This window comes from Loxodonta africana, chromosome 11 (assembly GCF_030014295.1).
Source record: "Loxodonta africana isolate mLoxAfr1 chromosome 11, mLoxAfr1.hap2, whole genome shotgun sequence".
NCBI classification, from domain to species: domain Eukaryota; kingdom Metazoa; phylum Chordata; class Mammalia; order Proboscidea; family Elephantidae; genus Loxodonta; species Loxodonta africana.
This window is the reverse complement of record NC_087352.1, coordinates 80,934,100-80,947,480: the sequence shown is the minus strand read 5'-3', so window position 1 is coordinate 80,947,480 and position 13,381 is coordinate 80,934,100. Positions and strand designations below refer to the sequence as shown.

General features: G+C 39.4%; 1 protein-coding gene across 1 annotated transcript in view; it reads right to left on the bottom strand.

The window, feature by feature from the left end:
- CDH2 (cadherin 2) overlaps window positions 1-13,381 on the bottom strand; it is a 245,046-nt gene that overhangs the window by 44,940 nt on the left and 186,725 nt on the right. Inside the window, exons 8-10 of the mRNA XM_010586797.2 lie at window positions 3,898-4,035; window positions 3,080-3,265; window positions 211-464 (exon numbers count right to left, since the gene is read on the bottom strand). Coding sequence (XP_010585099.2) covers window positions 211-464; window positions 3,080-3,265; window positions 3,898-4,035 — 578 coding nt within the window. The remainder of the gene's footprint in view (window positions 1-210; window positions 465-3,079; window positions 3,266-3,897; window positions 4,036-13,381) is intronic.

The window sequence follows — 13,381 nt, the reverse complement described above, 5'->3', positions numbered from 1 at the left end:
ATCATACAAAAGCTGATCCATTATATTTCCTATCTAATACAGCCACTGATTTACTGAGGGGAAAATTCATGAAATAATTAAAAATTATTTTTTTTTAAGTAGTTTTGGTTCCAAGGAAAACTTCTTATGCACATGTTAAGTTAAATAAATGTAATGTAGAGCACAGTACATGATGTAAATTACAAAACCACCAGAAATGGCATTTCATACCTAATATTTTGCTGCATATATCGGTCTGGGTCCTGAGCAGTGAACGTAGTTAACATGGTACCAGCATGAAGGCCTTCTTCTTGGCGAATGATCTTGGGATTGGGTACAAAATAAGGGTTTTCATTCACATCAATAACGGTAACAGACACAGTTGCAGTTGACTGAGGTGGGTGCTGAATACCCTTAGCTAATGGCACTTGATTTTCTGCAGCGACAGTAAGGACAAACATCCTATTTGTTTCAAAGTCGATAGGCTGGGGGGAAAAAAAGGAAAACATTTTTTGTAGGTAATACAATTACTTGCGATCTCCAGTATAGTCTTCTATCCACTCGCTACATTTCCAAAATATTTTAATTTTTCTTTCACTGTACCATAAGGTTCCTCTTAAATTTCTGGAAACCATGCACTAGCATGATCAACGATGAAAAGATTTCTCCCTATTTAACCTATTTATAAACCTTTGGTATTTGGAGATTTATGTTCACAGAAGAATCCCAAGTTATTATTATACTAATCCATTTATTCGGGTGCATCGGCACACTTGATTACCCCTAAGAACTTCACTGTTGACTAAAATTCCTACATAATCTGAGGTAAAGTGAGAAAATGAGGGCCCAGTTCTGTGCCCTTAAACACTGGTACAAAGACTCCTGCCAGTCCAGGAAAGTCTTTACCAGCCTTTGGCGAAACGGAAAAAAAAAAAACAAAAGCAAAACAATGGAAAACGTGGTAAGCCTTTTTTCCTACCTAAAGCTAAATTTCTTCAATTTAAAAATATTCACAATTTGAAGTACACATTTTTAAATGCACACATGTACATACATATATATGCCCTTTTAAAAGTAATAGTATTTGTTGGTAGAAGGGTTTTGTGTATGTGTGTGTGTGTTTGTCCTTACTTAGTAAACTAAATATTCGGCAGTCTTCCAGAATAATTTTTGGTATTTAACCAGCCTGTAAAAACCTCAAATCCAAAAACAACACTCTAGAAAAATGCAAAGCACCAATAACTCTTGCAAGTGTTAGCTTCCGAAGTTCAACTGGAACCTACAGTTAATAGAAACGTTACCAGGAGTCAAGCGACCAGGCTGGACTTTCACTCTTAATTTCCCTTGATTACCTTCTAGTGCAGATGCAGATAAGCACTACTGCGCAGTGATAACAGGACGGCAGAGCCTGGAGAGCTCGTTGCTCACTGGCTGTCTAAAAATGGTCAAGAATGGAAGCTAAGGAGAAAGCCACATTACTAGCCCTACACCAGTTTCGTAACCCAGACCACATCCTTCAATCTTCGAACACATGTTCCCGGTGATTTCATTAGCCACATGAAATGTCTCTGAGAAAACATTTCTTTACATTATGTGTTATGCATGGTTCTAAAAAAAAAAAATCCTTTAAGGTCCATTAAATTCATTTATTCCTCACACCACCACTATGGGCTTAGGTAGTGTCATCATCTTCACCTTCTGCCTGAGGAAACTGAGGCTTCCAAAAAAACAAAAAACCAAACCCGTTGCCATCTAGTCAATTCCGACTCATAGAGACCCTACAGGACAGAGCAGAGCTGCCCTATAGAGTTTCCAAGGAGTGCCTGGTCAACTTGAACTGCCAGCCTTTTGGTTAGCAGCTGTAGCACTGAACCACTATGCCACCAGGGTTGCCAAACTGAGGCTTACAAAAAAATCAAAAACCAAACCCACTACCATCGAGTCGATTCTGACTGAGGCTTAGGGAGGTTAAATAACTTGCCACGGTCATACCTCTACCACGCTGGGATTTGTACACAGCCCTGGTGGTGTAGTGGATAAGAGTTCAGCCACTACCCAAAAGGCTGGCAGTTTGAATCCACCAGGCACTCTTTAGAAGCCCTAATGGAGCAGTTCTACCATGCCCTATACGGTCACTGTGAGCCGGAATCCACTCTATGGAAACAGGTTTGGTTTGGTTTTTTTTTTTTCGTCAGGCCCTGGGGCTAGGTGCTCTTGTTTATTGCTGTATACCTCCCTACTCAGTGGGTTGATTCAGATAGTTTCCAACTGCCACCCACATGGGGAAAAAATTACCATTCTTCTCAGGTACATATAAAATTTTTGGTAACTGGCATCTCAGTGCACCTTTCTAAGTAAGGCCATATTTAGGTTCACTTACAAATCAAGAGCATTGGCGTAGGGGACCAGAAAGCAAATCTCTTTACTGGAGACGTAAGAGGGAGGGAATTCATTTTAAAGAGCTTTGAAGTTAGAGTTACGTTATGTATTATACTTGAAGAACATACCCCTTGCCTCCAGCACTCAGTTTTTTTGGCAATTAAAGATCAGAAGAACCAATTCCTTAAAGTATTGATGTCACACTTAAAAACACCACCATAAATTCAAAACCTTTTAAAAGCATAGGCCTCCTCCTTCCCTTCTCATTCCATTTTACTTCTGTGAGATATTCTGTTTTGGTCATTACCTGTCACACTCTCATAGTAATCTGTAGATCTGAGGCAAGTAGGTGTGAGGCATCATTCTTAATAGTTATCAACTGGCCATCACTATCAGAATGTAACATGTCACTAATACATCAACTACATTGTAGAGGCCAGTCCCAGCTTCAGGTTAGTCCAACTGTCTGAGCCGATTTAAATACAGCCATATTCCAGGCATAATGTGAGAATATCTATGTTAATTCCGGAATCAACATAAATTTAAACATAAGAAATATGACCCTTCCCAAAATATATATTAATTCCAGATTAAAATATATTTGAAAGAAAGAAAAAAAAAGTCTTAAGACCCAACAGCAAAATAAAGGGAACCGAAGAGGCATACAAAGGTCACTGCTGAGCGGCTATTGGGAAGATTAGTAGTCGGAGTGGGCACTTACTTTGACCACGGTGACTAAGCCGTCGTTGCTGTTTGGGTCGGTCTGAATGGCAAACCGCCCGGTAGGATCTCCACCGCTGATTCTGTACATTGCATTCCAGGCCTGCGTGTGGGGCTGATCCTTATCCGTCACCGTTAGATTAGCTACTATGACATCTACCCTGTTCTCAGGGACTTCGCCATAGAACTACAGAGAGACAAACCTCAGTCAGAGAAGCGACGTGGATCACTGAAGGACAGACAGCACCCCAACTTTACCGCACCATTAAATCTTTATTATCTCCACTAAACGGGGAGACCAGTGACGCCAGTAATCACAGCGTTTATATCTGACTTTAAAAACACTCTAATTTTTCAGTAGCCTGTTTTTCTACTAAATTATGTTACAGCTTCATTAATGTTAAAATTAGCGGCCATTTGTATGTGGGTGATGAATGTGGGGTCAGGGTAATTTTGTCTGCAGTGATTTTACTCAAGATACAGATACTTATGTGCTAGGGCAGTAGCATGAGTCAGTCACATAATTCATGTACGTGAAAATATTTATAAGTACTTTGTTAAAACAGCACAAGCCTTTTAGGGCATTATTTCCAGGCAGCATATTATAGCAACTTCAATTGTGAACTTGGAGATGACCAGAAAACAAATTACTCGTGTGCTTTATTTAAAGCCCTGGCGATTGAAAATGCCTGAGTCAGTAGCCATTCTACGATTAGCGTAAACAAGTTCCACCTCTATTTACCACATTTCTCATTTATGAAAACCTTCTCAGGAATGGACCACAGACCTGAAGGTGTTTGAGAGGCTGGCTGTGCTTACCGTCATGGCTGTAAACTCTGGAGGATTGTCATTAACATCGGTGACGGTGATGACAGCTGTGGCTGTGTTGGAAAGGCCGTACGTGGGATTTCCTTCCATGTCTGTAGCTTGAATTATTAATGTATACTGTTGCACTTTCTAAAAAGACATAAAGATAACAACACTTAAATGAAACTCATTCTTCAAGAAGACAGAACAGTTGTTCCGTAAATGGCTCTTTTCTACACAGGGAGAACACAGTATCATTCACTCTGATTAACATTATTTGAAATTTCCCAAGTGGAGTTTACTTTAACTTAGGAAGCACAGGTCTGGTCCTTGTCTCACTAGACTTAACTGTGTATATCTACCTCTGCCGCAGATGTGTGAAATTCACAGCGAAGCAGGAGCCTATGTCTGGTTTCAACCTCTCACTTTCTTCTGAACTTTACAACATTGTGGTCAAGCATTAGAGTTAAATAGAGTGTGTTTACTTCTACAACTATTAATTTCTACCCATTTTAGGACACTGAGGACAATGGAGACTTTCAAGAGAGGGAGAAGAAAGCATACATGCTTTCTTGTAATGTACTCTAAAAGGTACTTTCTGTTACAACAGGGCTGATAAAATATTTCCCTTAATTCACCTTAGTACATACCATTCACAATGAGAGTAATACATGCTTTAGTAACAGTATAAAAAATAAGAGTAATATATCCTTAAATGAGAGTCCCCAGGTGTGCAAACAGTTAAGGTACTTCCCTGCTAACTGAAAGGTTGGAGGTTGGAGCACACCCAAAGGCACCTAAGAAAGACCTGGAAATCTACTTTTGAAAAATCAGTCATTGAAAACCCTGCGGAGCACAGTTCTACTCCGACACACGTGGGATCACTATGAGTTAAAACTGACTAGACAGCAACTGAGTTTATCCTTAAAGTCAAAACCTAATTAGAGGGTGTATCTCTATATCCTTAGTCCTGGAACACAGTAGGTGTTTAATAATGGTATACTTAATGCACTGCTATTTGTGCATAACTAATAAAATTTTTTTTTTTTAATTGTACCCAGACCTATGTCAGATATAGATACACTTTCACATAGACAATCATTATCAAACAGGCACCCACTGCTTTCAAATCCCAGGCTGAATATTTTAAAGGGAATACATTAAGCTGTCAAGTCTCCAAGAGAAACTCTTAAGGTTGTCTGAGAAGTCTGTTGCACCAGCCAATAAAGTTTTCTACCAGGATAATCTAACAAAATGGCATATCTACGATCATTTGAAATCTCCGTGGAAATCGGAACAGATGAAAAAAAAAAAAGAATAGATAACCTTCATAAATGTTAAAACATTCTGAACAAAACTCACTTCTTCAAACAAAAATAAACTGTCAGTGCAAAGTGTAGTTTTCCGCAATTCTAAATATAGCTAACACATGAATGGCCATTCTTAAGGGATTTCTGGAGCTTGGACAGAAGAGACACAAATTGCAGCTTTTGATTTAGCTGTTAGTGGGGAGGGCCAGGAAAAAGAAAGGAGTAGGAGGGAAATCCGAAGCTCACACATTAAGATTTTAAGTCTCCGTCCACCCAAATGCCAATCTCTAGCAGCTATTAAGTTTAGGTTTTTGGTTTTCCTAAAAGAGAAAATATCCTTTTTTGAACGAAGGAAAAAAAGAAAATATTGCTGGTTGAGCCTTTTAAATGTTTCTTAAATGTTACGATAAAACATTTTTCAATAGCTTCCTCTGCTGATGAAGAGTGTCATTTCGGCTTAATGCTCTCATGGGTAGTGAGAGAACTGCACAGGGCATTCAGTTCAGCCTCCCAGCTGAAAACCATGAATATAAAAATTTGCTATGACTTTGAAATGGCATTTTTGTTAGCTGTAATTTGCAGAAAAAGGTGAACATTCTCAAAAAAGGAAAAAAAAAGAAGCTTTGAGTTTTTTTTTTTAAAGAAGATAACAAAACTCAAGATATTCTATGGTGATAACAGTACTTTCTTAGATAGCTAAAATCATTTGAATTATTTGTTCTACAAAGATCTTTAAAATTATATAAACGTAAACCCACTGCCGTCGAGTTGATTTCGACTCATAGCAACCCTATAGGACAGAGTAGAACTGCCCCCATAGGGTTTCCAAGGAGCAGCTGGTGGATTCGAACTGCTGACCTTTTGGTTAGCAGCCAATCTCTTAACCACTGCACCACCAGGTCTCCTATATAAGCATAATAAATACAATTTGCCATTTAGCTGAAACACTGGGATCCATAGATAATACTTGTGATTTTCTATTGCTTCAAGTTAATCTTGAAATATTTAAATTATAAAAGAACATTATTACTTCTAAAATATAGTATCACTTCAATTAAAAAAAATACTCATTTGACAAATAATAGTATCTCCATTTTCAAAAGTTTGATAAAATGTTTTTACATTTAGTAAGGAACACAGCAATAGACTACATTTTACACAACAGAAGCATTTAGAGCTTCTTGGCTAATTGAGTCATTGGGCATCTGGTTCTGAAAGACTGACATTTGGATTCCGTAAGAATTTGATTTCCCACCCTCATATTCCCAAATCTGATCAAGTGGTATCCTGGTTAAAAACCTTCCCTCACTTCCTGTTCTAAATGGAATAAAATCTCAACTCATCGCCTACTCTCAGTCCTTCATTCTCTGGGACTCACCCATCTTACCAAAGCTATCACCTTTCATCCACTTACCCCACACCTTGAGCCTTCTGTATTTCTCATGACCCTAGGCCATCGTATCTGGGATTGCCTTCTTCCTAGAGCAGTGGTTTTCAACCAAAAGGTTTAGCAACCCCCTTTCTCGGCTCTTAACCAAAGGGCAAAGGGTCTGCAGTTCAAATCCACCAGGCACTTCTTGGAAACCTTATACGGCAGTTCTACTCTGTCCTACTGGGTTGCTATGAGTCAGAATTGACTCAAAGGCAACGGATTTGGTTTCTTTTTTCTTTTTTTTCTCCTCCAGGGAGAGCTGGCTGTCACAACTGGGCAGGGAGCTACTGGCATCTAGTTAGTAGAAGTCAGGGATGCTGGTAAACATCCTATGATACACAGGGCAGTGCCCCACATCAAAGAATTATCAGGTTCAAAACGTCAATAGGGCTGGTGTTGAGAAACCTTTGCCTAGAATATTGTTCCCTCCATTCTGAAGCTGGTAGACACACAACTAAAAAGTCACCTCAGAGATGCCTTCTGAGAGTCCTTAAGGTGGTGCTATTTGCCTCCTCATGACTGTGGTACCAGGCACACCTCTATCACTGTTTTTAGTTCCTATGGTTGTTATCAGTCTGTATGTCTTTCCTTGACCCCTCTCTATACAGAAACATAACACACCTCCCCAGGGCCCTCCACTTGTTCATGTTTATGTTGCTGGTACATAGCAAAATGCCTGACACAGAGCAAGCAAGCACGTTTTTGAATTTGTGGTTGGATTGAAGAACGGAAACCTTCGGCCTTAAGTTATCCCATAAACAGCATTTCAGGTAGGGGAAAAGCCGCTTATTTATAAAGCTAGTTATCACTTATTTTATTAAAACATATACTGAGAGCATAAACTAGATCACTGTTTCCCAAATTGCAGTGATTCATCTACATATTCCCAGTTCATCCATATCTTCATATTTCTGTGTTATGAGTCACTGTTTATCTTGATATTAACTCCCTTTAAAAAAAAAAAAGTAAATTAATTTATTATAAAAGTACTATAAATGGGAAACTAGCATCACTTGCCATAAATAGTAACTAAAAACAAACATAATAAAATTATTGGACTCTGGTAGTGCCTACCTGATGGAGTAGCATCTAAAAGGCTTGTGATTTCCTTTTTGTCCCTAGAGGTTCCTTGGATGTACGAATTAAAATCATTTTATGTCTGAACCACACTTTTAAAACACCGAACTACAGTGGTATATGTGAACGAAAAGGTGAGAACATCCATTTGTTCATCTGGCAAATATTTACTGAATGTCTACCAGGTAATATAAGTCTACCAGGCAATGCAACATTTACTTGGATAAAATAATGAACACAACAATAGATGGCCTTGCTTTCACTAAGTGACAGAGACAGATATTAATGAAGCACACAAACAGATGTAAGATATATCTGCAGTAAGGCTAGGAAGAAGTGATACAAAAACCTTTACCAGGAGTCTGACCTAGTCCCCAGAAGGGTTGGGGATAAATGCAAGAGGCATTTTGGGGGCAAACGAAAAGGAACTTGATGATTAAACAGTTTGGGGGTGGATGGATGGCAGTACATGGTAAAGGCAAGTAGAGTATGATTTGGGATACTGGAATGTATGTGGCACTGGTCACATGAAATAGGACATTCATTAGTAATCACAGATTCAGGAAGATGATGATAGATTAGATTTCAGGTACAGTGGGCTGAGGGATAGATAATCAAGTAATAATGTCCCCATACCTAAAAAGGAAATTAAAGGTTTGTGACCTTGTTCAAATTCTTAACTGCTCAGCTCCAATTCCCTCATCCAAGAAACGTCTAATCCGTTTGTCACTTAAAACCTTCTTGAATGCTTACTGTATGCCAACGACTGTACTAAGGACCTTGATACTATAAAACAATAAATATTTCTTGAGAACGAATTACGTGTCAGGCACAATGTTAAGCGCTATATGTTATCTCATTTAGTCTTCACAATAATCCCCTAAGGCAGGTGAATGTTTTTATCCCTACTTTACAGATAAGGAAACCATGGCTTGGAAAGGTAAGAAAGCTTGCCCATGGGCACCCAGCCGTAAGTGGTATAGGCAAGATTTGAACTCAGAGGCTGTACCACTGATCAGTCCACTGTATTAGAGCACTCCAAGAAAGTCGGATCATATGTGCAGTACGAGTACATCTGGACTGGGGGAAGCAGGCAGAAAGGCAGATTTCAAGGAATTGAGGACGAAGTGCGAACTGTCCTTTGAGAAGTCTAGTGTTGATGTGGAGCAGAAAGGCTAATAACTTTAGGTCCCTGTTCAGAGTAAAAGGATGAAGACACATCTGTCTCACTGAATACTGGGAGTAAGAATCCAGAAGTAATTTCTATGTAGCAGAGTCTTTGTAAATATAGAGGTAACCACAGGTTCCTGTGAGTGCTCAGAGGAAGGGCTCAGGACTGGATCACAGAGGGGCGAGGGTTAGTCTTCTTGAAGGATGAGACTTAGCCTGTTACACCGAAATGGGAAAGGAATACCCAGGCAGAGGAAATAGCAGGAGAAGAATATAAAATGTCAGATCTGTACAAGGAAACGCATGAGCTGTTGGGGAATATTTTGCTTGTGAGTGCAAGGAAAGGAATTCTGGGAGGTTAGGCTGAAGCAGGCTTTGGGGCCAAAGTCCTGGAGGGGCTGCAATGCCATGTTAAAGGGCTCTGACTTCATCCTGTGGTTTGTGGGAAGGCATTTTTCATAGGGAAGACTCAGCATGTCTGAAGATTATAATGTAGGAACCTGTAGAGAAGGGAAGGCTGGAGTGTAACAGAAAACAGGACATTTCTTTAGGATAGAATAAGGAGTTGAGGGCACAAGTAAAAGGCTTGAAAAACAGGAAATATAATTTTTCTTTTGCCATAAGAAAACCTGTGAAAAGATGGAAACATGAAAACTCTTACTCAGTAGATGCTGCTGCTGCCTTTATGACAGCAACGGGGAAAACGGCAGCTGGTATTTATTGGGCATTGTGCTGAAGGTTTTATGCATCTTCCTACGGAATTACCATTTTTTTTTTTTAATGGGTAGGTAATATTATTATCCCCATTTTACAGACGCAGGAGCTGCGATTTCAGGTAGAGACCCTGAAGGTCCCATGACATGTAAAGGGAAGAGTCAGAACTCAGAGCTAACAAAGCAAGGGCTGAGTCACTGGCAGTGACTTAGAAGAGAAGGAGATGGGCTTGAGAAAGGGCTGGGAAAAAGACGCCAGGAAGAGACACCACTGAGTAATGTAACAGGAAGTCAGATGGAGAATTAAAAAAAAAAAAAAGAAGACTGCGAAATGTGGTGGGTACTGCTTCAGGCCTGAAGAACCTGAAAATGGATATTTTTTAAACTAGCAGATTAAAGAAAAATAACCTGAATCTCAGCAAGCATTTCAATGATTACGACTTCAATCACTTAAAGGTGCCATATATCCTGGGAGAATGACAACTGAAATTACTTTTGACAGAAAAGAAAACTGTGGACTCTATTAGAAATAAAAGAATCTGAAGCCTGGGTGAGGCCTGGCAAAGTCAAAGAAATTTCTCCCCCGGCCTCAAACAGAATTACCATAAACCATCTGAGATAGATACAATTTTTGCTATGTTAAAAATGACTTTCAGAAAACGAAGGTTTTCCATAATTTTTCGTACTAACTCATCGTTGTGTTTAATAAATTCACAGTCAGGAAGCTATTTCTCATACGATATCTAACCCCTGAGTCTACAGTTTTAAATTCATTTCCACATTAGTTGCATCCATCCAATGCAAGTTACACTTAACCATGACTACAGTCTCACTTCAGGCTCTCATTCCCTAAACTAAAGGCAGTCTCTTTGATTTTTAAACATGCTTGGTCTGCTTTGGTAAAACTATCTTTAATTCACTAAGCCTCTTTCTTTCTATAAATTGGTCAGGTGAATGTGATAGAAATATTACTGAAAGGAAACAAGATGAAGCCCCATTTCTGCATCACATGATGGAGTGTGAATGGAAAGACAATTATTAGGATTGTGAGCTGAGTTAACTCTGGCACAATTCAAAATGAGAAGAAACAACTGCAAACACCCATTAATAATCGGAACGTGGTATGTAACAAAGTATGGATAAAGGAAAACTGGAAGTTGTCAAAGAATAAAATGGAATGCTTGAAGATCGATATCCTAAGGCACTAGTGAGCTGAAGGAGCCCTGGTAGTACAGTGGTTAAGAGCTTGGCTGCTAACCGAAAGGTCAGCAGTCCAAATCCACCAGCTGCAGCTTGGAAACCCTGTGGGGAGGTTCTACTTTATCCTGTGAGGTTGCTATGAGTCGAAACTGACTTGATAACACCTAACAACAACAGTGAGCTGAAATGGACTGGTATTGGCCATTTTGGATCAAACAATCATAAGGTCTACTATGTCAGGAATGACAAATTAAAGAGGAATGGTGTTGCAGTCATCAAAAAGAACATTTCAAGATATCTTCTGAAATATAACACTTCCAGGGAGAGGATAATATCCATATGATTACAAGGAAGGCCTGTAAATAACTATTATTCAAATTAACACACCAACCACTGAGGCCAAAGATTAAGAAACTGAAGATTTTTACCGACATTGGCAGACTGAAATTGGTGAAAAAAGGTATTTGCAATGAAGAAGTCGTTGGTCTTGCAAAATTCTATCATTCGATCTCCAACATTGTTTCTATCACCAAGGCCATATTTTCCAACTACTGATCCTTCTTCTTTGTTTCCAACTTTTGCATTCCAATTGCCAGTAATTATCAATGCATCTTGATTGCATGTTTGATCAATTTCAGACTACAGCAGCTGATAAAAATCTTCTATTTCTTCATCTTTGGCCCTAGTGGTTGGTGTGTAAATTTGAATAATAGTCATTTTAACTGGCCTTCCTTGTAGGCATATGGATATTATCCTATCACTGACAGCGCTGTACTTCAGGAGAGATCTTGGAACGTTCTTTTTGACGATGAATGCAATACCATTCCTCTTCGAGTTGTTGTTCCCAGTATAGTAGACTATAGGACTGTCTGATTCAAAATGGCCAATTAGAGTCCATTTCAGCTCACTAATGCCTAGGATATCGATGTTTATGCATTCCATTTCATTTTTGATGATTTCCAATTTTCCTAGATTCATACTTCGTACATTCCAGGTTCCAATTATTAATGGATGTTTGCAGCTGTTTCTTCTCATTTTGACTCGTGCCACATCAGTGAATGAAAGTCCCGAAAGCTTTACTCCATCCACGTCATTAAGGTTGACTGTACTTTGAGGAAGCAGCTCTTTCCCACTCATCTTTTGAGTGCCTTCCAACCTGGGGGGCTCATCTTCCAGCACTACATCAGACAATGTTCTGCTGCTATTCATAAGGTTTTCACTGGCTAATGCTTTTCAGAAGTAGACTGCCGGGTCCTTCTTCCTAGTCTGTCTTAGTCTGAAAGCTCAGCTGAAACCTGTCCTCCGTGGGTGACCCTGCTGGTATCTGAATACTGGTGGCATAGCTTCCAGCATCACAGCAACACACAAGCCCCCACAGTACAACAAACTGACAGACACCTCTGTTTTATTGACTATACAAAGGCATTCGACTGTGTCAATCATAACAAATTATGGCTATCATTGCAAAGAATGGGAATTCCAGAACACTTAATTATGCTTACACAGAACCTGTACATAGACCAAGAGGCTGTTGTTTGAAAAGAACAAGGGGATACTGCATGATTTAAAATCAGGAAAGGTGTGTGTCAGGGTTGTATCCTTTCACCATACTTATTCATTCTTTATGTTGAGCAAATAATCAGAGAAGCTGGACTATATGAATAAGAAAGCAGCATCAGGTTTGGAGGAGGACTCATTAACCACCTGCAGTATGCAGATGATAAAACCTTGTTTGCTGAAAGCAAAGAGGACTTGAAGCACTTACTGATGAAGATGAAAGATTATAGCCTTTACTATGGATTACACTTCAACTTAAAGAAAACAGAAATCCTCACAACTGGACCAATAAGCAACATCATGATACACGGAGAAAATTCTGAAGTTGTCAACAATTTTATTTTACTTGGTTCCACAACTGACACCCATGGAATCAGCAGTCAAGAAATCAAACGACATATTGCATTCCTCAAATTTGCTGCAAAAGACCTCTTTACAGTTTTAAAAAGCCAAGATGTTACCTTGAGAACTAAGGTGTGTCCAACTCAAGCCATGGTATTTTCAATCACCTTATATGCATGCGAAAGTTGGACAATAAATAAGGAAGACCAAAGAAGAATTGATTCCTTTGAATTATGGTGTTGGTGAAAAATACTGAATATACCATGGATTGCCAGAAGAATGAACAAATCTGTCTGGGAAGAAGTACAGCCAGAGTGTTCCTTGGAAGTGATGATGGCAAGACTTCGTCTCATGCATTTTGGACAGGTTATCAGGAGGGACCAGTCCCTGGAGAAGGACACTATGCTTGATAAAGGAGAAGATCATGCATTTTGGACAGGTTATCAGGAGGGACCAGTCCCTGGAGAAGGACACTATGCTTGATAAAGGAGAAGATCAGCGAAAAAGAGGATGACCTTCAATGAGATGGACTGACACAGTGGCTACAACAATGGGTTCAAACGCTGCAATGCTGTGAGGATGGCGCAGGACCAGGCAGTGTTTCGTTCTTTTCCACATAGGATTTCTATGAATCGGAACTGACTCTATGGCACCTAACAACAACAACAACCGTATTTGGTATGTGGCCACCCTGG